Source organism: Oryza glaberrima, chromosome 4 (genome assembly GCF_000147395.1).
Source record: "Oryza glaberrima chromosome 4, OglaRS2, whole genome shotgun sequence".
Taxonomy (NCBI): domain Eukaryota; kingdom Viridiplantae; phylum Streptophyta; class Magnoliopsida; order Poales; family Poaceae; genus Oryza; species Oryza glaberrima.
In genome coordinates this window covers 14840754-14867100 of record NC_068329.1, presented here as the reverse complement: position 1 = coordinate 14867100, position 26347 = coordinate 14840754, and the positions used below count along the sequence as shown (strand labels likewise).

Genomic DNA, 26347 nt, shown 5'->3' with positions numbered 1-26347 from the left:
GTTCTATTTGTCTCCAGTATGTATTTGAATTAATATTTTAATTATTCTCTTAATTTTTTCGCGTGATAACATAAATTTCATAATTGTTTAGTGCCCTGTGTTGTTGAACAATATTTGAAGCCGTTTTCATTTTATATGCTATTAGAAACCCTTTTTTCATTGTTGGTTACACTTCTTATGATGCTGCATTTTCAGCTGATCTTTTTAGCATTAGCATAATATGGTTATTCCTATGTCCAGCAACTTTATAAAGGTTTTTGATACTCTGTATTGTTCTGTATTGTACAGGATACAAGAAAGGTAGGAGCTTTCTTCATTGAACCACTGCACAAATAATTCCTTTGACGGTACGGCATTAAAATCCTCTTTTCCCCTTGATCATGTCTGCCACTGTAGACTGACTAAGTTGTTTTGCATTAATTTTAGTAGCGGTTGCTGCAACCTTGGAATTATTTTAACTTAATAGTGAGACAAGAAAAGCAACCAAGTTGAATTGCATATGTTTTTCAATAATTTGAAAGTTCAACACATTATGCATATTCGGTTGTCTTGACAACAATATTGATGTTATATTTATTGGAGTCTCAGCTCCTATCTTTATTCTTTTATTTGATTGAGTAGAATAAAATGAAGGGTGTAATATCCTAACTATTTCTTTTTTATATACTTAAAACGGTAGGAGATTTGCCGGATATATTACATATGTCTATTAAAAAGAAAAAAACATCTAGGGAAGATATGATGATTGATTTACATAAAAAAAGAGAGCGACTGAATATTTTCCTTCGCTAGAAAAGCGACTTGGAATTCATTCTTCAACAATTGTTGGAAAATTCTTCTATTGTGTACCAGCCATATGTTCCACCACATTGTCAACAAAGCACACAATATCTTTTTTTTTTAGGTATGGAATTACTGGAGCTCACTCCACCAATCTATGATGGTTTCGATCGCTTGCTGTTGTCGGGCTTGAAAGTTCATCCAATTGCACACTTTATCCTAACTATTTCTACATTTATATTGTAAACTATATCTATAGGAATATGCTATTTGACTTAACATGTCACTGTGGGCCATGTGATATTTCATTTTAGGTTGTCTGGCAGCAGCTGACCCAACTTTCACTATGTTGTACTGTATTTTTTAAGTAAACACTACACATATAATTTTTATTCATTGTTTTAAATAAGCCGCCATCTCTAGTGACAACTAAAAGTGCCGCAGCAAACGCGCGGGGTGTATTCGAGTGTATATATACGTACGTGCGTGGGGTGGTGGGAAGGGTGGGCCAGTGGGGAAAGGAGAGTTGTGCCAGTGGGAGAGAGGCGAGGGATGTGGAGTGTGGTTTTTTTTAAAGAAAAAAAGATAAATCTAAAAGTTCAAAATAGATGGTTCATTGATTTATTATAATACCACGTGGCGGTTTCGTAGTGTTTATAGGCGTACCACGTGGTAGTATAGGTGTGTTTGTATGAAGTTTAATGGACTATTAGTATATAATTTTTTTATTTTTAAATGGTAATTAGGATGACATGCCCTAGAAATTATTCTTTTCCATAGAAGATTATCACGGTTGAATCATTAATTTTTTTAAAGACACCATGTATCTATATTTAGATGTGTTCATAAATTTGTTGATTATTTAGAGTGCTTGTTGTTTAGCCAGTAAAAGATAAATCTAGTAGAGCTTAGCAGGATGAAAACACGTGCATGCACACCCTCATTTTTAGTAGACCTAATGCTAATTGCATTGATAATCCTAGCAAGAATAGGTTAGCCTATTTTGGATAGCCAAATTAAAGCAAGCAGCACGCACGTTGAAAACCTATTCAATATTTTGATTTCTCTACATCGTTGTGGTTTATTATATAACTTAGTAACAATTATGATCACTTAAGTTTTTATATGGGGTTGCTAGCTATAAAATAGAAAATTCACGTACATACCACAGAGGGAGGAGTACGTATGTTGAGAGAGGAGATTTCTTTTATTGGAAACAGATACTTGAGATGTATCTAACGGTTAGAAGTAATAGGTCCATTGATTTATAAGTTATACGGATGGTCAGACATTTTTTCTTTTTTCTCATAATTTTTAAGATTTTTTCTAATTTATTAGAGTGCCACGTGACGGTTTAGGAGAGTATGTAGGATGTCACCTGGTGACTTGAGTGTGTTCATAGGAAGTTTAATGGACTTGTTCTAGAATACAACTTGGAATAACTCAGAATACTATTGGGCTATTGGCTGAAATTATTAATTTGGTTTTTATCTCATGAGAGTGAAAAAAAAAAGAAGACAGAAAAGAAGGGAAGGGGAGATACGTACGAAGTATGTACGTACATGCACGTACACGTAGGGGTGAAAACAGTATGGAACTTTCCGACCGTATCGATACTGTTTTCGCAAAACTAATATAATAATAATATTTTTACCAATGGTACCGTTTTCAAATTTTATTTTTTTTAATTTTTGTCAGCGTCGCATTAAAGTTGACACTAGATAGATGAATTCATAGATATGGAAATTTCCCGACCGTTTCCGTTCGTTTTCGAAAAAATAATAAAATAATGAACCGTTTCTGACCGTTTCCGACCGTTTTCATCTCTGCACGTACGGGATGGATCGAAATAGAACGTGCCGCTTTCTTAATATAAATCTATTTGTTTTTTTTATGTTAGATGTTAAAAAATATAGGACCACCAGATTAAATGAAAATCAATGTTTAGATATTTTATTTTTTCTTAGAATTTATCTAATTTATTAGAGCGCCACTTAGCGGCCTAGAAGCATTTGTAGAGATGCCATGTAGCGGCTTAGGAACGTTTGTAGGAAGTTTAATGGACTTTTAGTATATAATAGGTAGATAGATGGCAAATCTACCCTTGATGTTCCTTTGGAATAAGTCTACATAACCCACCAACTATCACAGGGTGACTACTTAACCCCCTCAACTATCAAACCATGTATCCCCTCAACTAACAAACCATGTATCAGACCCCTCATCTTTCTAATACCGTTTAATTAACCCCGGAGGTGGTTTTGGAGGGTGGTTTTGCCAGGTGGTGTGCTGAGCTGGACAAGCTTCTTGTATTATAGCAGGCTGGCATATGGGACATGCATGATTTTGTGACAATCAAATAACCTGAAACACTTATGCTTAAATTCTGAATGTTATGGCGTTATTTCAGCTAGCACCTGTTCCTTTGAATTGTACACTGAAATAGCTTTTCATGATGTAGCAGCCAAATGTTTGTTTCGGTGGAAATGAGTAGTTCAAATTATGATCTAATTTGTGTTTGCATTATGTTTATGTGCATGCTGTCATATAGTTTTAGTGTTGAATTTTTTTAAGCCGATTCAATGTCAAGAGTTTAATCCTCTCACTTACAAGCCGGTCTACATATCAGCCTGCTCCAACAAAGGAAGCTTGTCCAGTTTAACACGCCACCATGGCAAAACCACCCTCCAAAACCACTTTAGCGGGTTAATTAAACGGTATTAAAAATATGAGGGGGTCTGATACATGGTTTAATAGTTGAGGGGGTTAAGTAGTTATCCAGTGATAGTTGGTGGGGTTATGTAGACTTATTCTATGTTCCTTTCAATCATTGCATCTTCTCTCTTCCTGCGGAGCGAGAAACACTAAACACTAAAATAATTCATAAGTTAGAAGATGATAAAAATATTAATATTTCAAAATTTCATAAAAGTAACTGCAAACATAGTGCAAATTTTCAAGCTCGAGGGAGGCCAGGCCACTGCCCGCCCTCCCTAGCTCGGCTCGTCTAGTTCCTCCCTCCCCAGTTCCTCTGGCACGCATGCACTTCTTGGCTTACTCTGCTATATTCCTCCACATCACCGGGGTGCTCGAGGTCGAGGCGCTAGTGTTGCTCACATCTGCCTAGCTCCTTCCTGCTCAAGGGGAACATGATCTTCTATTGTGTCCATGGGGTTTGGCATTGCACACGTACAGAGCAGGAATAATCTCTCATTTTATTCCCTAATTTATGATAATTATGAGACCTTGACGGACGGCGGTGGTGTTTACGTCGCTTCTCTCCTTGGAGATGTTGTTAGGCATCCCCTAGCCGAAACCCCCAACCAATTGATGCAAGCTCTCTCTAGATTTCATTCTCTTGTGGCAGCGTCCTAGTCTCTATGAGCTGGCTACGTCGGAGGGCCTAGGGGAGAGAGAAGTTCCATTCTTTTTTCTCACCATCTCTCCCTAACTCCTGATGACTTGGATAGAGCGGGGCGTGTGTTGATTGTAAGGGTTGGGTTTTGATCGATCTTGGCCGTGTTTTCTTTGTTGGCCTAGCAGCGGTCTGTCACGCTTAGCGGCAACCGGTCCGGTGCTAGCCTTCTCCTGGTTCTGTGTATTGGCTTTGTCGGTGTGTGTGGGTGGTGATATATTTTTTTCTTTTTCCTGGTTACGACCTCCAGGGTTGTAATCATGTAGTTTTTCCTGCTCTATCAATAGAACTTCACACCGTCTTGTGCGAGTCGTTAAAAATATTTATCTAAAATCACGCCCTCAACTATGAAATAGAGTATATGCATGACACCCCTCAATTCTTCGAACCATTCAAAGCATCGCATTCGGCCCAAACCACGAGGTTTTTCACGGTCACAGTGATGTGACAATTTAGGTTGTGTTTAGTTCCATGCCAAAATTAGAAAGTTTGAAGAAATTGGAATGATGTGACGGAAAAGTTAGAAGTTTCTGTGTGTAGGAAAGTTCGATGTGACGAAAAAGTTAAAAGATTGAAGAAAAAAAAGTTGGAATCTAAACAGCGCCTTAGTAAAAAATAAAAAAAAAGTACATGACCCACGTACTAGTGTGGCGTTCCTCCTTGTCCTTCCTCTGCCTCTTTCAATGTCCTCAGCCGGATACAGTAGTCTGGGCGTAAGTTGTGAGGACTATTCCCTACATCGCAAATAATTCAACTTCAGGATTCAAAATTTGTCTCAAAATAAATCAACTTTTACCTTCTTATTTACTCTTGGTTCAGAAATCGAAAAATTTTATTCTATCAATACCCATTACCCACCTACCTACCAATACTAATTTGCTATTAATAACAGATATTTTGGCCAATTATCCTCTCTATTAGTTTTACATTGGGACGATAGGATTTTCTTCATTTTTTGACAGAGGAAGTAGGTGGTAACGGCATGCTTATGGGCGGCTAACATTAATCCAATGTTAAATATGAACTAAGAAACGTTAAATATTAAGTGATGGAGGGAGTATTAATTTTATATTTTAAGGTAAGAGGGAGTATTAATTTATAATCAAGATGACAGTAGATACACTGCTGGAGAAACGGTTATAGCAACCAGGACCAGCAAATCGAGACTAAAGATCTTGGTTAAGAGAACCGGTGCAAAAGTTGCATAGAACAATCGGAAAATATATGTTGAGAGAACCGGTGCTAAAGTTGCATAGAGCAAATAAAAAAAAATATATAGAATGTGGGATTCAAACACAAGATTTCTCATTTAAGCCCTCACACGCATAACTATCCTACCTACTGCATATACATCTGACTTGAATAGAGATATTTTATTTTTTAATTTACCTTGAAGGCAACCGGCACTAAAGATTAATTTTTAGTTCCGGTTGATAATGCCAACATCGAATGGGTTGGAGCATCTTTAATATTGGTTCTTAATCTAACCGGATAATTGTGATTTTGGGTACAACGGGAAAAAATCAATCCTCCACCAGTAATACATAGAAAAACCTATAGATCACCAAGTAAAAAATAGCTAGGCCGGCATGCGACTCTGACAGGTGACGGTGTATAACTATAGCCGCGATCCAAGGCCGATCGACGCGTGTGACCAGCGATTCCAATAACCTGACTAGATGCATGTAACCAGCTACCGGCTACTGCGCTTACCGTTGCATGTAATCCCTTCTTCCTATAAAGTTATCATCCACTAAGTGCAATTAATCTCCCAAAACTCAAACCACAGTGTTCCACGTTATCATTAATTGACAGCCGTTGGATCACTTGATTACATTGCATCTCAACCGTTGGATGAAAAGGCTGCTGAGTTCACAGGACGTGATGCATTCACAGGACGTGTGAGGCAGCGAAGAAGGCCCATGTTAGCACAGCAAAGGAGGCCCACGTCAGTGCATTGCAGCCCGCGGCCTAATCAGTGGTTTAGGGTTTGGTGTCTCATCCTCCCAAGCTGACTTCTCAATAAGAGCAGCGGCGGCGTAGTGCGGCGAACTGCCTGGTGCGGTGCGGTCGTGCGTGGCTGTTGGTTGGGACAGCGCGCTGCACGGTGTGGTGCGGCACGGCGCGGTCACGCGGAGGTGTTGGTAGGGACAGGGCACGACGAGGTGTGGTGCAGCATCTGTTGGCCTCGGTCGCAGAAGGTTGCGATGGCGATCCATGCAGCGATGCGCCGATGGGGAGAAACATCAGGAACCCTGACGCCATCGATGGTGAAATCAACCGCCCCCTCCCTCATCCTCAACCAGTAGCAGAGACGGTAATCGCTTCCTCCTTCTCATTCCCCTCCCTTAATCACGTGCATTTGCATCGCCAAAATCATTATGGGACAGGAGGCGATGGTTATTACAATTTATTTGCCTCTTGCAATTTCTCTTGATAAATCTCTTCCAAACCTTTTGATAATCCTATTGCAATCCCTAGTGCAACCAGGCCTCTCCTCAAACCTGTGTCTCCGTCGGACATCACCCATTCATCTAGAAGCGTTAGATCCATACCTTCCTTGACATCATCCTTTCATTCCGCAAACATCTGTACTACACTGCCAGATTTTTATGTAAGCTTCTTTACTGAATTTGCATGTCTGAATTGAATTGGTTCTTTGTTCTCAGTACTAATTTTAGTTTTTGAAGAAAAAAGTGTGTGAATTTATTATATTTAATAAGCCTGGGTTTGACATGAATTTTGTCTATATTCTATTTGAGCATACATTGTGATTTGAACCAAGCAAGATCAGTATGAAGGTTTTGTAAATTGGTTTCTCTAAACCTACAGAAATAATCCCTATCGTATGCACTTATTGTTGTTCCAGTTATACTTATATGTTCTATCACTTTAATTTATTTGAGCAGTTGGCAATGAGCCAAAGGATTGCTACATAGATGTCCTGACATAGCGAGAAGCTGCTTACCTGCTTGGTATGTCTTCTGTTGAGCTCACCCATGCTATTTACGTTTTCTGTGCCTTCTTGATACAGGCTTTTTTGGTGGAAACCAAGATGGAAGGGTTAACTACTGCTGTACAAACTGTTTTGAAAGACTTTGAGTTGATTCTATGTCAGCAGCACCCCCATTCAATTCCCTGCTAATCCTTCAAAACATTCAGAGGACTGCTGAGAATTGCGCAGGCAATTGAATTGATAAGTCTTGAAGATCCTCAGGTTATTCTTCAGCCATTATTATGTTATGATGCTTTTTTTTGCCGCATAAGTATGATGAAATGAGAACTATTGGATGCTTTAATGAGTTAGTTCAGTATATGTGAATTTCAGATGAGTTTTGTCAGAATTATATTTAAGCATACATTGTTTCGGGCATACAGGGGACCTATGCACTGTGTACTGTTTTAGTCTCTTAAAAAAATGGAACGTCAGCTTATACTGTTTTCGAAACTATGCACATCCGTAAGTTTCAGAACGGCAATCTGCTGAACCATCCATTTCCTCTGAACCAGCAGCTACTGCTGAACAATCATCTGCAAATAAAAATAGTTATACTATAGCATACATTCCCACCTCATCCGCTAAACATTTCATACTCATATCCATATTTAGTCTTTTCTAATATGCCCGTCACAACGCGCGGGATTTCATCTAGTTTTTAATAGAACTCGTCACCGTCAGGCAATCTAATTTCCGCCAAAAAAATAATAAATAAAAGTAAGGACTATAGTAGCATACATGGAGCGTAATTAACCGGCACATAAAGCACCTCAATTGTTGCAACGTCCATTTTGTTCGACAGTACTGTTTGTCTATCGTGACAAAGAACACCAGCAAACGCCCGGTTGTATGGTTTGGTTGAGCTATGCCCCCACGAAACTACAATGAATTATAAGTTTATAAACAATCAACTTTTTTCTCATAAAGGGGGCGTTTCTTTTCAAAATGATGAAACATGGATGAAATGAAATAGATGGCCTATTTGATTAGTACTATTGTTCATTCCATTATCTAAAGAAAATTGATTACTACTATAAACTAATATTTGGAAATAAACATAGAAAATAACTCATAACAAGTGATGTATGCAATACAATACAGGAGAATTTTTAAGAACACGTAATTTTAAGAAGAGAGAAGCTCTTCCCCTATATGCCATTGGTCCAAATTTACGCACACTCTCATGCCACTCCTGTCTGATCCAAAAAGTAGTAGTATTTACAACAACATAGTTTCATTAAATCCATAATTGAATAAAATTTCATTATATACTTGTCTTGGGTTAAAAATATTACTACTTTTTTGCAGAATTAGTCTAACATAGGGTAGTTTGACTTTAACCAAAATCAAAACGTCTTATAACCCTCCGTTATAACCCTGAAACGGAGGGAGTACTTAAGGTCTAGCACTAGATTATTAGTTTGCTACTTTCCATCTAGTTACATCTATTGCTTCATGATGAAATTAAATGGAAGAAAACCGTGCGTACAAAATGGAAAATTTGATTAGTTGCGCCCTTTGGACTGAACCCAGTTCGCCTGGGCTGAATCGGGCATCGTCCCTGCACCCCATCCTTTGCATATCCCAACCCAGACCGCCATTCTCTCAGTCTCTCTTTCTCGACCTTTCATTCTTATTGGTACAACGCAAGGAGTATGTGCACTGCTGCCAGATCGCCCATGCTGTTGGGTTGAGTCTGTGGAGGGTGTCCGCGCCACTGTTGGAAATGTCACATCGATGTTGTTGCCGCTGAAGATGAGGAGGACCAAACCCACGTTGTCATTGCCGCAGGACCTTATACCAAGGATAGGCAGTAATCACTGTTAATATCTCAACGATGCACATCGGGAGGTCGATGGAAGAGTAGTCGCCAACCTTTGCATAGGGATCTTGCCGAGACGCTATGGTTGGACACAGCTTAATTAAGTCTTCCGTTGCCGGAGCCAGTCATCGAAGTTGAGCCTGCGCCTGCTGCCATTTTCAGGATCCGTGGATCGTGGTGGAGGCAGCTCTGCCGAACAACGCCGATCCACCGCCGTTGTCCCTGCCAACCGAGGAGCGATGGGTTGCTGACCAGCAACCACGTCGTGCACCGCATCGACGCCCACTGCCACCGACCGACACTCGGCTTCTTCCGTTGCTACTATACAGCCTGCTCATCGCCGGCGCGCTGGGTGAATGGGCATCGCCGCGAGTGCTGGTGGGGAGTGGGGAAATCATCCTCTCCCTCGGCCTTTACAAGAGGGCCAGTTGCGTTGGCCTGTCTGTTATCGCCTAACCGGCCACCATGGCCCTCATGAACGTGACAGCCCATGCAATGGTAAAAAAATAGTGAAACGTAAATTCCTAGCGGGCCTCGAGTATTGAATTCTGTCTACAAGGAGGTGTTGGTCCATGGATGGTGATCCGGCGGAATATGATCGAAGCCGAACGGTGTTTTGGCTCGATTGGCAATGTTTTACTAAAAACTTGTGTTTAAGTCCCTTTCACTGTTCAATATAATCTTACGGTTTGAATAGCTCGTATATAACTGAATAAATGTCTTTGTGCACATAGACTATAACTTTGCTGTTTAGGGCTTATGGGTCTCTGGACTAGTATGTAGTAATGATGTTTTTAAGTATCTATTATATACTAAAAGTCTATTAAACTTCCTACAAACGCTTCTAAGCCGTCACATGGCATTTCTACAAATGCTCCTAGGCCACCAAGTGACGCTCTAATAAATTAGAAAAATTTCAAGAAAAAATAAAATATTTAATTTTCATTTAATCTGGTGAACTTATATTTTTTAACCGTCAGATCTAACATAAAAAATACCAAATAGATTTATATTTAGAAAGCACCACGTTCTACATCGATCCATCCCGTACGTGTACGTGCATACTTCGTACGTGGCCCCTTCCCTTCCTTTCTTTTTTTCTTTTTTTTTACTCTCATGAGATAAAAATCAAATTAATAATTTCAGCCAATAGTTGTAAAAATATATGTTATTCCAAGTTGTATTCTAGCATAAGTCCATTAAACTTCCTACGAACACACTCAAGTCGCCATGTGACACTCTATATATTCTCCTAAACCATCACGTGGCACTCTAATAAATTAGAAAAATCTTAAAAATTATAAAAAAGAATATCTGACGATCCATTATAACTTATAGACCGGTGAACCTATTATTCCTAACCATTAGATATATCTCAATTATCTGTTTCCAATAAAAGAAATCAAAATATTGAATAGGTTTTCAACGTGCGTGCTGCTTGCTTTAATTTGGTTATCCAAATAGGCTAACCTATTCTTGCTAGGATTATCAATGCAATGAGCGGTAGGTCTACAAATGAGGGTGTGCATGCACATGTTTTCATCCTCCTAAGCTCTACTAGATTTATCTTTTACTGGCTAAACAACAAGCACCCTAAATAATCAGCAAATTTGTGAACACATCTAAATTTAGATCCATGGTGCCTTTAAAAAAATTAATGATTCAACCGTGGTAAACTTCTACGGAAAAGAATAATTTTTAGGACATGTCATCCTAATTATTAATAGTCCATTAAACTTCATACAAACACACCTCAATAAAAACAATATCTCCTTACCAAATAACAACGAAACATTGAAAAACATGAAAACATATATTATATATTCTTGAATCGTTTTACATAGTAAAGATTGATTAAACGTGCTCTATAGCACTCTCAAGTCACCACGTATGATATTTTAAAACTTTGAAAAAATTGAAATTCAAAGAGAAAATAAAGTATATATCTATCTATCGGTTTCCACTTAATTTGATGACCCATTATTTTTAACTATTAGATTATTATTTATAAAAAAACTTAAGCCATCACATGTCATGTCTTAAAGATCCTTAGAATGAGAAAACAACAAATCATAGGTTCTCACTTATATTTTTTAAAAAATGTACCGTCCACCTCCCTCTCCAATCATATGCACATAACACTATTGCACTGTGAACCCTTTCTCATATCTGATTTGAGTTCTACGCTATTCGTTTCTCTCCAGTCTCCTCCCTATTTTCAGCTACAAAACTAAAGAGAGAAACAAATATTAAAAAGAGCATAATTTTAAGCTACACTGATAATTTTATTTTATATATCATCTAATCGATTTTAGATGATGGTTTCTTTTTTATATAAAGTCGCCACCTATTACCCCATAAATCCTCCTAGGCCTTTTAAACCGATAAGCCCATTATTTCCAACCATTAGTTCTATCTCATCTTAAAAGATAAGTGTGTATTCATAATACATCATCTTCTAAAATAATATATTGCACAACCATATTTCTTCATCCAATATTATTTGCGCTAGGTTGCATGGAGTCTCACACACTCTACATGGAACGTTCACATATGGATTCTTTCTAAAATTAAACAATAATATAAACCCATGTATTTAGTGGAGCCTCATATCCCACCCAATTCATCTGTCAATAAACAATGACAACCTATATTCAATTAAAAAACATCTTACTTTTGATTTTACACTTAATTTTCTATACATGTTTTCTAACACAAAATATGTCTACCTACTTAGTAGATGATGAAGAATATTATAAATAATTGCTTGTAGGGATTAATTAAATATGATATGTTATAAAGATAACTAATAGCTAGGTTAGACAATTATAAAACCAATGCTAATGAAAACAATTTATGGAGAAATCATATATTATAGATGTTCAAACATAGTGTACGACATATGCCCACGCGAATACGCGGGCTATCTTCCTAGTTAATTTAATTGTGTTTACTCGTGATGCAAGTCCAATTAAATTGTTGGCCCAAAACCGGAAGACGTTGGCCCAACCGAGAAGAAGCCTTGCTACATCCCAAAAGCTAGCTCAAGTAGTGAGGGACTCCCCCATTTTAAAGTTGGTACCTATGGGCACATACAGGATTATTCGCAACAAACTCCCCCGTCACACATTGGTGCCCCTCAGCACTGACCGGCCCACACACGGGCACATACAGGTCTCACACCCACGGTCGGGCTTAACACCAGCCTGAGTGTGCACAAGCACTAGAGATTGTGGGCTTGGCTCTGATGCCACTTGTTGTGCTATCAAGCGGCTTTGATACCAGTTGATAGCACTAAAGGATGGTGTTAAGCCCAAAGCCCTTTGTTATAATAGGTGTCGAATATACTAGTCCTATTTGGTTACGGTTGGACTTGGAGTTGTAATAGGTGTTAGGAGGTGGAGTTAGAGTCGGACTCTATAACTCGTCATCTCTCTTAAATAGAGAGGGGGGCACCACAATATAACCATGGCAACTACAATGTAGCGTAGACACGTAGGGAGAGGATGGCGGCGAGGCCACGGACTCGTAGCGGCTAGGTGCTATATTGGTTGGGAAGAGCGCCCATAATCAGAGCCCCAGGGATGTAGCCTTCGGCTGAACCTCATTAACAAATATTGTGTGTTCCTGTGTCGTCATCTGGTATGTCTTGGGTGATCAATGACTGAAGCTATCGGGAATGTTAGTCGTTATTCCGCTATATCGATTAACTTTTATAATATAAATAATCTAGATATGATTTATTTGTTGAGCTTTCCATAAAAAATGTGTTTACCTATGTAAGTAACGCTTTCCGTTTGTTTGGTTTAGTTTCATGCATATATAATGTTTTTTGGTGAGCGTAAAATTTGACAATTAATGATATATGAGGTCAATAATAATCACAGAAAACCAATAAATGTAAGAAAAATTGCAGAAAAATACCGATAATGACAGTTCTGTCGCATTGTTCTGTGAACTGGTTTTTGCATGTTAAACAGAACAATGTGAAACCAATTCAAAATATTAACATTGAATCGAATGAGAAACTTGGTCAGCGGCGCAGATGTTCAGACGTACCTAGGAAAAAGTACATATATATCAGTTATATATTGTGAACATCTGCATGTTAAACGCGTTTTTAAAATTAACACCACACCACACAATATCAATCCATCTCTACTATGCAGCTCTCTTATTTTTCTCAACGAATATTACGAAGTTATATATGCCCTGGATGGTAAACCGTTCACAACCACCGGTACTGTACTGTGTCATAAAAATGCATTAATTTATTGGAGTAGGAAAGAACCTTTGATGTTTTAAAATTTTGAAACAACTCAGGTGAAGCATAGCTAGACATCTTCAGTGTGGTCCTAATTAATCGAACTGATTAAGCAGATGACAGAGAGCTGTTAGTTGGTACATATAAACCACTCGAGGAATCAAGCTAATTAATGACAATCTAGCTTGGTTCACATTAAATCGAATGAGAAACTTGGTCAGCGGCGCAGATGTTCAGATCGAGCTAGGAAAAAGTACATATATACCAGTTATTTTGTGAACACTGCGGTTAGAGGACTAAGTAAATTAACGCTGCAGTAAGCATATTTGTTGGTTCAATCATGTAGTCTCTACTCGATGCCCTAAATATTAGGTGAAGACAACTTTGAGTTAGAGCAAGTCCAAGTCAAGGTAACAATGCAGTATATATATCTATAGTGCTAGTGGTGCATGCAGCGTTACCTGTGTTAGCTTGGAAAGCTGCTAGGTAGCTATTAGAAGCCCTCATTTCCACCCAAAAAAACAACAGGGACGATGCAGGCGCTGCTAATGCCACCACTAATATTGCGCCGCACAACAGTGTCCACTTCACTATGTCTCACCGTAGCAATGGCGACATGTCTTGCCGCTGTTGCAGCATCCTGCCAGAGGAAGTGCGGTCAGATAGACATCCCTTACCCGTTTGGCATCGGCGGTCAGCCCGGCTGCGCCATGACCGGCTTCGAGCTGAGCTGCAACGACACCGGGAACGGCGTGCCCACCCTGCTCCTGCGGAACATGGAGGTGCTCGACATCTCGCTGCCGTTAGGTCAGGCTCAGATGAAGATGGATATGTCCTACGACTGCCACAACACAACGAGGAATGATATCGACTGTGTCGATATGGTTGATCTGAACTTGAAAGGGAGTCCCTTCACTTTCTCTGACACTGCTAACAAGTTTATTGTCTTTGGGTGCCGTATGCTCGCTTACCTCGGCCCAGGTGAACAAAATGATGTAGGTAGCAACCTAACTATCGGTTGTGCGGCCACTTGTGGCATAGGCGATGATCTCGTGAGTATCAACAGTGCCGGGTGCTCTGGGATAGGTTGTTGCCAAACGAACATCCCTAAGGGGATCCAGTACTACAAGGTTTGGTTCGATGGTCGTTTCAACACAACGGACATCTACAACTGGACTCGTTGTGCTTATGCAGCACTTGTCGAGACATCCAGCTTTAATTTCTCCACGGTTTACAATTCTCTATCAAGGTTCAATGACAATCTTGGTAGTCAGCCACCTTTTGTGGTGGACTGGGCTATTGGTAATTCCACATATGAGCAAGCTAAAATAAATCCAGATTCCTACATGTGCATCAGCAGCAATAGCGTCTGTTTGAACTCGCGAAACGGACCAGGTTACATCTGCAACTGCCAAAATGGATTTGAAGGAAATCCTTACCTAAACGATTCGTTTGGTTGCCAAGGTGAATTTCTCAACTAGAGCCTTTTGCTGGCTAGAATATTGCATTTACATATCATCTATTAGCAACTAGCATACTTTAGCATTAAAGTACATGTATTTACCAAAATATTGCCTCTTTGTCTAGAGCGTATTTACATGTCATTGAGGGGGGGGGGGGGGGGGGGGGGGGAGGGTATAACGGTATAAGTAGGTATGATATCAAAATTTTATAAAATTATGATAACTATTTATTACTCAAAAAAAATGATAACTCAAATAGGTAACATAAATCATGATCCTACTTAAGGATTGTAAAATGAATTATCTGTCTATCTATCGATTGCTAGTTTTTAAGAATTTCCATGTAGACAAAAAAAGTGTGAATTAATTTAGCATCCATTAAGGACGGAAGCAAACTATAATGTTTCAGGTAAAACAAAAGGAGTCTATATGAGGTGCAAGTTGGTAAGTATTAACTGCTAACATCAAAACTAGAGTTTATACTTTATATGAGCTACGACTTGTCAATTATTATCATGAAACATCTGCTTTATCAAATTAAGAAAACACTAATATCGTAGATGAGAGGTAATCAGCTATTTTGTTCCAATCTGCTTTTAGCCAAATCTTGAGTTCATGGAACGGTCAGCAATCTGATTATCAGGTTATGATCTCCGTAATTCACCTAAGCTAGTTTAATTGTCTAGGTTTGTTGTGCTGGCATTGGAAAACAAATATGACCAGCTAGCTTATTCCATCATTTTGGTGGGTGTATTCAATATCTTTGGTTGAAGGGCTAAAGGACTTTGGTGAATGTGTTAATTAATGTGTGTTAGTTATAACTACTTGTAAACAAAATGATACAAAATGATATAAGTATCTTGCGGTTAAAATCTCGAAAATGAGTACATTTGTGGTGGAAACTATTGACTTAGGTGAAACTCGTGTAAACTCTGACAAAATGTGATGAGGTGGTGTATCTAAATGTGATATTTTTTTAAAAAAATAATTAGATATACATTACTTTTTGATCGGGTTTAAATAAGTGTTCACCTAAATTGAGTTTTCACTGCATAGTTACCCCCCTCCCAACCAAAAAAAAAAAACTCTAGAACCACTACATTAAGAATGCTATTGAAGTGTGTGTTAGCATTTTCGTAAATCATCATGCTTTTGTTTTATTCACGAGCAAAATAATATAGTTTGACATAAGTTATAAATTTGATTGTAGATATTAATGAATGCAAGGATTCTAGAAAGTACCTTTGCTATGGGAAATGTATCAATAAACCGGGCGGGTATGATTGTTTTTGCCCTGCGGGTACCCGAGGAAATGCTTTTATTGGACCATGTCGGAAAGAGATTCCATTGCTTACTGGTACACATATATTATCATCTGAGTATATTGTTTTGGAATAACCTCTATGTACTTGAATGTTCATGTAGAAACCATTTCACATCCCTACAATTTATGAAAAGGAAATTCACATTCTTCCTCAAAATGTTTTCTTTTGTACTTGAATGTATCTGCATGTATAGACACTGTTTTTTAAAATGAAAATTAATCAAATTTTCTTTATTCTATATTGCTTTATATATTCAGAAGTTGGCACAGAATCTGAATCAACTCTAAAAGAAAAAAAACTGGTACAACAAGTTATTTAATTAGTTCAACATTTGAACTCTTAATTGACTCATATCAGAACAAGGTTTCATTTAAGTTATCACAGCATAATTTAGCTTATCATTAATTATTTACTAGCAAATACAAAAAATCTTATAAGGGTCCCTAAATGTAGGTATTGCTATTGGTATGGCTGCTGGTTTTGGAATTCTTGTAGTTAGCTTATCTGTGGTACTACTTATCCGTAAACAAAGAAGTGACATTCAGAAGCAACAACGGAAAAAATATTTTAGGAAAAACCAAGGCCTTCTACTACAGCAGCTTATATCATCAGATGAAAGAGCTAGTGATAACACAAAAATTTTCTCATTAGAAGAGCTGAAACAGGCAACAAACAACTTTGACCCAACACGTGTTCTTGGTAGTGGAGGGCATGGCATGGTTTACAAAGGCATTTTATCTGATCAACATGTGGTGGCTATAAAAAAACCTAACATCATTAGGGAAGAAGAGATTAGTCAATTCATCAATGAAGTGGCAATACTCTCACAAATAAATCATCGTCATATTGTAAAACTCTTTGGATGTTGTCTTGAAACCGAAGTCCCTCTATTAGTGTATGATTTTGTCCCAAATGGTTCACTAAATCAAATTATTCATGGTGCTACAAGTAATAGGGAATCATCATTGTCTTGGGATGATTGTTTGAGGATTGCTACAGAAGCTGCGGGTGCTTTGTATTACCTTCACTCCGCAGCATCAGTATCAGTTTTACACCGTGACGTGAAATCTTCTAATATACTTTTGGATGCAAACTATACGGCTAAAGTTGCAGATTTTGGTGCATCAAGATTGATTCCTAATGATCAAACCCATGTTTTCACCAATATACAAGGCACTTTCGAGTATTTAGATCCAGAGTACTACCACACTGGACATCTGAATGAGAAGAGTGATGTGTATAGCTTTGGTGTAGTTCTTTTAGAACTACTTCTTAGAAGGCAACCCATTTTTGAATGTGAGTCTGGCACAAAGAAAAATCTATCTATTTATTTCCTTTATGAGATAAAAGGAAGGCCAATTACTGAGATAGTTGCCCCTGAAGTTCTTGAGGAAGCGACCGAGGATGAGATAAATACAGTTACCTCTATCGCACAGGCATGCTTGAGGCTCCGAGGCGAAGAAAGGCCAACTATGAAGCAAGTGGAAATGTCATTACAATCCGTAAGAAATAAATGTTTCAGTTCAGCTAGTACCAGCCCAGAAAGCAATCATGGGATGCAACCACCCCTATCCGAAACATACGTAAATCAGCATCAGTCTCTTGGAGTTCATACAATTGGTATAATTAATTTAGCATCTTCAAACTGCAATAGCTTGCAGCAAGAATTTATGTTATCCGCTAGTTTCGCAAGGTAAATTATATTACTCTGGCTATTGAATTATTTCTAGATGTTTTCATTATATATTATTGGGAACATGTGCATTCCCACAATCTATCTGTATGTCCTAAATAATACGTTTTGTGCTCATTTGTGAAACATTATTAATTGTTTGTGTGAATTTAATGTGATTTGTTTTGTATGCTTCATGCTGAACCTTTTGTGAGTTCTCATCTCAAATTGGATTCTTATAACAGTGCCACTTGCTCTAAATTTTTTAGTGAGATGTGTGACTTATTTTTCTCTCTCATTTTTTATTTTTTACTTGCTCAAATATATCTATCAATATTCAATATTGTGGACCTCGTGGTTTTCGGTTAACCTCGTACATATGTTTTTGTTATGAGATTAATAGGCCAGTTATTGTAGCAGAGATGACTCTTCTATCTCTGTTTATAATGTTTTCAAATCCTAGTGCAATGTGTCCACATTTGAAAAACTTCCATCTTGAATATTATGGACTTCATGTGAAAGTTGCAAAGACATTCAGCTTGTAGCCAAAAAGCTTGAATAATTTTCAGAATGTGGAATACTTCCATTGGGTTTATTTCTTATTTACCACCGTCAAATTCGCACGATTCTGAGGTTGATGTGTCACTGATATGTGTGCCCTAGACCCACATATCATTATGAGATCTAGAGGAAAAGGGAAACAAGGGAATGTGTCTACTTTCCATAAAAATGTGAATGTGATCCATTTCACGTTCACTGAAAAAGCTGCACACTTGATGGTTCAATTAGGTCATTGTTCCATTTCTTACTCTCCAAGCGGACCTGGGAACAACTATTCAAGACAACATTTCCAAAAACAAGTTAGAAACCTTAAATTACTGTCAAAAGCTTTAACAGTTTTCTAATAACCCCAAGCTCTAAGAGCCAATTCTAGATGCTCAGTGGACTGTACCATCTATCTTAAAGCACGGTGTTACCTTTAAAGTAATCGCTAGCTAGGTTTTGCCTCGTTAAATTCACGTATAAGCACAGTATTTTTTGACCGCCTCGCTCCAGATGCCCACAAGAATTACAATTCATAATAGCCATTCTTGAGCAAATATAATTTAAGAGTACAGTAAGTAACTGGATTTCACAAAAACAATATTTTTTTCCAAAATATATCCTAAGAGAAATACTTGCAAGTTTTAAGTTCAGAGTATATATATATCAACTATGCATCGGCATTATTTGCATGAAAAGCCTACTGCAGTTGAAAAGAATCAAGTTCCTATCCAGTACTGCATACATAAACACAAATAAAATCAGTCATTCAAAATGCGTTATCCGGACACAAGGACTTGGAGGTCTTCACCCCTGATGTCTCATGATGCCTTCAACATTCCAGTCTCTCGAGTCCTGATGCCTTCCACACTAATTCCGACCACTCTACAATCATCTGTTAGATCAAGCAATATTCTCTTTTGCAAGCAACATTGCATGGTGTGTTCTTTCATCTATGGCCGTGTGCCGTGCCATCATACTGTCGACAGTGGCGGGCTCAAATCCGTGCATGTGCTACATGCTTTTGCATGGGTTGCTGTCAGTACAGTCAAAATTTAGTCACCAAATGGTCATTGACCGGGCATATCCCATATTCTCTATAGGAAGAGCTGCATTAAGCGGACAATCTCTTCCAGACTTTGAAGTCTGAAAGGAAAATTAGTAAGTGAAAAGTAATATGCTTTTAGTATTAGGTCTAAACAGAGCACGCGTGCATTTGCATTTGCTCTGATTTAGTCGCTTCCTTCTAATTCCTCGTGCCGGTGGCACAACAATCTGACTGCCAATGGTGTGATGGCCTGATGGGCACAACTATCTACACGTACGCTAGTGAACAGCGCAACCAGCCAATCCATCTTCCCAACTGTGAACCTATCGCAACGTGTCCGGAGACCAAATCTCTGGCTGAATAGCTGGTGCGTCGCACAATGGGATGTTCAGAATCAGGTGCAGACAGGACAAGTCTCTTGCAGCGACAATGGGATGTTCAGAATAAGGGGCAGAGAAGACAAAGTCTCTTGAAGCGGGAAAGAGGCCATCGATATCCTGATGGCTTCCATTCCAATTGTAGCTACCATCATCTGTCAGGCAACTCAGCCCTTTTTCCCTCATTGCTCGTGCTAGCTTATCTTGCATTCTTGCCGCAGAACATAGCTGGCTCAGGTTGGTGCCTGCTACTCTGTTAGGCTGCTACTCATTCAACCACAGTGGCTCTGTGTGAAAAAACGATGCACCTACTGGTCATTAACCGAGCAGATTTTCAGTGCGAAATCTGCAGGCAATGGATTTTCAGGAAGAAAGTAATTTCATGTACGTGTCTTTTTTTTAATTGAAGCACATAACACAGTTGGAGGTTTTATATTGATATAGCAGGAAAAATTTATAAGACGTTGAAGGTTTTATATTGATATAGCAGGAAAAATTTATAAGACAATAGTCCTAGGAGACTATAATCCGAAAAAAGAAAACAAGCCCCACAACTGAGAACAAAAAGAAGCGCAACCACCCGACGAACTCTACTCCATCCACGGCTTTGGGATTGAGGGAGAGAGGGAGAGAGGGCGAGAACGAAGAATGGATCCACTCTCCCCCGTGAGGCCGGCTATTGTGGCCATCTTGCGTTGACTAGCATGCCGCAACTAGAGGATAGCCCATCTGAAGAGGGTTTAGAAAGAAATGACCCTTCAAACGACGTCTCGAGGGAGGTTGCGTTGTCGATGATGACACTATCGTCGTCTTCCCTGGATAAACCAGGACTAGGTTTTCGCCTAAAAGGATCCCACCGAAGGACAAATGAGAGACCCACGACAATGCCCCTAGGAGGGTTGTCGCTCGAAAGAGTCACCACTATCGGCCCTGGACAGACTAGGCTTTCACAGAGAGATCTTCCTACCCACACTTATCATCGCGTCCCTATCATTACCACCAGCTACCACTATCTAAGCACCTTCAAGACATAGCCACCACACCGGTGCCTCACTGCTGTGCACCCATTCCAGGGGGCCTCCTCATCTGCAAAATCCCCACCGCCACTGCTCACCCAGGTTGTCGCCACCAACCAAGCATGAAGGGAGGGAGAGCAGCCACCTTGTGCCGTCGATGACGCTTCCTCCCAAACGTCGAACAGTCAGCCTCACTGCCCCCATCCCAACCGGCAGACAGAGATGGGGGAGCAGCCATCCATACTACCACACCTAGCAGTCACATAATTAATCCTCCCCCTCCCATTAGCTAAGCAACTGCTAGGGCCTCTGCCCTCACATCGCACTGCATCCTCCCCCTCCCCTTGCCGAGGAGAGTGCCGTTGTAGTCACTGGCGGGGATCTGAGTGATGGTCGCGCCCCAACAGCCGCCGTCCCACCGACGCCGTGCCACACTCCTCCCTCGTCGTCGCCACTGTAACGGACTCAAAATTTCAGGGAAATTTTTTTGCGAAATGTCTTAAGTCATGCTCTTCTCGATTCTTCTGTTGAAGTGATCTTGCCTTCTCTTAATTTCTTTTAACTTGGATTTAAAACTTTATTTGCAAATTAATCGCTCTCTTTTAAATTTTACAAAACCTTGTTATTTATTTTGTTTAATCTTTAACTTTGGCTCTAAATTATATTTCCTTTGAATCCATTCCCAAATATCTCTAGAGTACATGAATTGTTGATACCTTTTCTTTGGATCTCCACCTAAATATCCCCAAAGTCCATAAAATATACTTTTCAATCCCCCTTTAAGTCAACATACCCATCCTTTAGAGTTCATAAATCTACCACCAATTCTGTTCCTGTAGAAATTCCCATCCACATGTACTTCCGAATCCAGTTCTGTACTCCCACAAATATCTCCCCTTTGAAATCTCATTTATCTAAATTATCCATTCAATATTTCAAAGTCTATTATTTAGCCTGGGCCAATATTTCCTCTTTGGCACAAGAACTATACTATCACAAATAATTGAGTGATTGCTCTTGTGCTAAGAAACTTATTTCCAATCCCTTCTATTCAAAGTCCAACTTCCTTTAGCCATAAATAATTCACCGAGAATCCATACCCCATATTCTGGAGGCTAAAATCCTAGTTATTTACCTCCATCTATTTTTACCACTCCTAAATTTATCCAAAGTTAGAAGTTAAATTATTGCCTTTTCTTCCCGTTTGATTTTTAAATCTTTCGTGACAAGTTTTACATTTGGTTCTTTTTTGAATTCTATTAAAATTGGAGCATTTCGATCCTTCATAAAGTTTATACTTCAAAATAGATATCTTTGATTTTATTTTAAAAATATTTCAAACTTCTTTTTGCTTTAAAAACTTTATATTTAAAATTCTTTTTTTAAAGTTCAAAAGACCCCAAACTTTTCTCTTTTAAACTTTATCTCCTTTAAATATATTTAAAACCCTCCCTTCAAAACTCCCCTAACTTTCACTTCCTTTGAATCCTATTTGAATTCCTTGTCTGAATTCAAAAAGTCCACAAATACATCTCTTGTTTTCATCTCCTTTGAAATTCCATTTCAAATCCCTCCACACAAAATTCCTAAAACCTCCTATTCATTTTGGGCCATATTCCCTTCATTTTACCCAATCAGCACAAGTCTACATTGTTTCCTTCCTCCCACTTGGACTGTTGGCCCAGCCGAGCCGGCTCACAGCCGAGCCGCCTCCTCCCTCTCTCTCGATGGGCGCCGCCACCGCTCACCCCTTCCCGATGCGCCGCCGTCGACGCCGTGCCGTGCCTTTCCTCCTCCGCCGCCCAGCCAATCCGCCGCCGCCACCTCGCCGCACCAATCCGCTGCCGCCACGCGCCGCCGCGAGCCGTTGCCCACCACCGAGCCGCCATTACAGCAAATTAAACGCCGACACGCGTCGCCGCCTCTTTCTCGACGACGAACCGTGCCGTCGCCGGCCATCCTTCCTCCACCGCCTCTCCGGCCTATAAAAGGCGAGGCCATCGCTTCTGTTTTTGCCCCGTCCGAGCTTCGAGCTCCCTCTCTCTCTCTCTCTCTCTCTCTCTCTCTCTCTCTCTCTCTCTCTCTCTCTCACCATGAACGGTCACCACCAAGTCACTGGCCGATCTCCTCCCCCGTAGCCTCTCTTCCAATTCCCTTGCACCACTAGCTTCTCCTCACTCCGGCGAATCCATTTTACCCGTTTTCCCCTTCCTTTTTCTCTTGAATCCAGCCACACCGAAGCTCTCTTTCTCCTGACCGGACCACGCATTATCTTCGCCGTTCCGGCCATCTTACCCTTCCTCTCTACCAGCCACCACCCCTCCTAGGTGCGCGATGCTCGGGAACACGCTTGGACAGCGCCGTCGAGGCCGTTCAACCACCGGAGCACCGACGCCCTGTCTCCCTCTCTCTCTGTTGTTGCTCGGGAAGAAGAAACAGGAAGAGAGAAGGAAGCAGGAAGAAAGGAAGAAGAAAACGAGAAAGGAGAAGACACTGACAGCGGGGCCCACTGCACAGTAACTCCTTTTTCTTTTATTTGATTTTCAATCTTTAGGAGCCCATATCTCTCCAACCATTGATCCAATTCCAAAAATTCTTTGACCTAAATTCATCTAATTTCAAAACCTCTCTTTTGACACCAAATTTTCTAATTTTAAATTTTCATTTAAATTTCTTTATTTAAATGCCTTTTCTTTATTTTAAAATACCATTTTAAATTTTATTTCTTTAATCTCTTTTAAAACCCCTTTTTGAATTTAAATTTCTTTAATACTTCTTTTTATTTTTTTTAAAACCATCCCTTAGCCACTAAAAATCTGCCGTGACTTCACCACAATGCATAGCTATATTTTGTTTATTAATTTGGCAGTGATTTTACGACATTGGATTAAACATCAGAATCAAGACACAACATTTAAACGCAAACAGGCAAATGAATTAACATATTGGTTTGCATATTTGCTGGCAGAAAAGAGAACAGAACATCGAGAAAAAAAAAAGCCCCAACATTCACAAACAAGCTATAACAGATGGATCTTCAAATGTGTTTATAACCACAGTACCATTCTCTATCTTGGTGTGATTTTGCTAAATGAGAACTGTGCATAACCACATTATCATTCTTTCTCCTAGTGATAGCATGGAAGCAAAAAGTGTTGGTAATTACACATGAAACATGGATCATGACTGAGAGAAACAAGCAATGAGAACCAGTGCAATTCAGATTTAATAGAGAAATATCAAATCAAAATGTAAAAAGTTTGAATTTGAAAACAAGTAGAAGGTTTGACTACTGATTTAATCAGGTATAGTTGGTAAGTGGCAAAACAATTCAATGGGTTGATTAGCTCTCCAGGGAATCAACAGATGATAAGCCAATCTAGCTATTACATGGAAAATTATTCACTTATATACTATCAGATGACATTCTTCCCAATTATGAACTGGACATAGAGAATCCTTCTGCTTTGTGTTTTACACTTTTACTGAACCCAGTGGACAAATTAGATGTAATATACCCAAAACGGTCAAAAAAAAAAAAGAAGAGAACAATGCCACTGCTTCAAGAAGAGCCACATTACCTGTGCTATGAGATGTGGAGCGTAAAGTAGAGGCATGGTGAGAACGTGATGGCGGCAATGGGGATCGGTGGCGGCGGGGAGCAGATCGGCGCGGAAGGCGGCGGTGGCGACCTAGCGACAAAAGGGATTCCGGCGGCGGGATCGGTGGCGGTGAGGAGCAGCTCGGCGTGGAAGGTGTCGGCGGCAGGGATTGGTGGCGGCGAGGAGCAGCTCGGCGTGGAAGGCGTCGGCAGCTACCTAGAGATGAAAAGGCTTCTGGTGGTAGGGGCGGTGGCGCCGATTTGGGCGAGGAGAGTGGTAGAGGACGGACAAAAAATGAGGCATGGCGAGGCTGCGAGGGCTAAAATCCTTGTCATTCGAGATTGCACTTATAATAGATCAAAGTTATATATAATAGATCAATGTTCATGTTACAAACATGGAATATATAGCGAAAAAACTACAAAGTAATAATATAATATCGAAAAAGAGTTGCACGCTATATGATTCTGCATCCAATTTTAATATCTCATAGTCCATCAAATACATGAAATTTAGCAAACTACCTATATTTTATTTAACAGTGATAGATGGATGCTAGAAAATTGGGGTCTTGTTCCTAGATGGATGCTAGAAAATTGGGATCTTATTCCTCTATTTCTTGTTTCATTTCTTTCTTTCATCGAGAAAAGCTCCCAACTAAGCTACTGCTGCCTCCACACGTGAGCGTGGCTCGTGCTGCTAGCTGTTGCTGATTTCCGTCCCAGTCTCCAGGATGCAGCCGCAGTCTCGACTCACTTGACGAGAAATACGAATACACGACACAAGTGGACCAGCAATGGGTTATATGGTTCGGCCGCTGTGGCCCAGCATGAGTGCGCTGAGAGGGGCCGGTACTCGCGGTCACCGGCCGGCGCGAGGTATGGCGTGCGCCATGCCTCGCCCTACCGAGCGCTCTGTGCTGGGCGAGGACGAATGCGACAACGACAGAGGGATCGGTGGCGGCGCGTGGGAGGGAGAGAAGAGAAATTAGGGTGGATAGGGGAGGCGCGGGTTGGGGTTTGGGCGTAGGTCGGGGCAGGGGAGGGGGCGATCTTTTGCGGGAAGAAGGTGGGGTGAATCTGGATCGTTGGGTTTCATAGAGTTAATCTAGACCGTTCTATGAGGAATGAAAGAATGAGTGATGAGTGAAACTATTTGTTGAATTATAGAGTAGATCCGATTAACCATCGAATAAAAAAAAGGAAAAGTAGAGTACTAAGAAAAATAAATAGTGCATGCCTCCATGTCTATACACTGCCATATGCATTCGTAAATAGCTAGCCTAGCACTCCTGGAGAAAATTAAATGTCATACATTTTTTTGATAGATTGATGACTAGCACGGCAAATTGGAAATATAATCTAGATCGTAAAAAAAACTAACATACATGCACCTAAAAAATATCAAACCCGGCTCCTGTATACCGCATAGGAGCTTATCAGTTTTGCTATGATGTCTAAACCTTTAAGAAATTACCACGTTAATTAGAGAAAAATAAAAAAATATATCAACTGTTTGATTGGAGTATGTCTAATGCGCAATCAACCGCACATGACATCCATGCAGTCCACACCTGCCCCTCACTGAGTATATTATCAAACGAAATTAAAAAATAAGTTTGAGAAAAATAAAAATAAAAGTTAAAGTAAGAATACAATTTAAATATTAATAAAATTCAGAATTAAAAATAAGTAGTATTGAAAAAAGAGTTCATCTAGAAACAAAGACAAAATAATTAAAATTAAAAATTTAAAAAATAAATCCCAAATTTGGATTTCAATACGATTTTCAAAGAGTTCAAGTAGGAAAACAATTTAGAATTTACTAAAATTCTAAATTAAAAAATATTGGAAGAGAATGCATTTAGAACACAACATAGGATTAATTAAATTTTAGAATTATGAATAAAATAAATCCTAAATTTTGATTTCAATATGAATTCTAAGAATTTGAAAGAGTTCAGGTAGGAATGCAATTTAGAAATTACTAAAATTCAGAATTAAAAATAAAGAATATTAGAAG

General features: G+C 39.4%; 1 protein-coding gene across 1 annotated transcript; it reads left to right on the top strand.

The window, feature by feature from the left end:
* Positions 1-13875: 13875 nt before the first annotated feature.
* On the top strand, positions 13876-17764 carry LOC127769832 (wall-associated receptor kinase 2-like). The gene is made up of 3 exons (XM_052295491.1): positions 13876-14743; positions 15953-16099; positions 16521-17764. Exons 1-3 carry the CDS (start codon positions 13888-13890, stop codon positions 17762-17764), a joined length of 2247 nt encoding a protein of 748 aa, XP_052151451.1. The 5' UTR covers positions 13876-13887.
* Positions 17765-26347: the final 8583 nt, after the last annotated feature.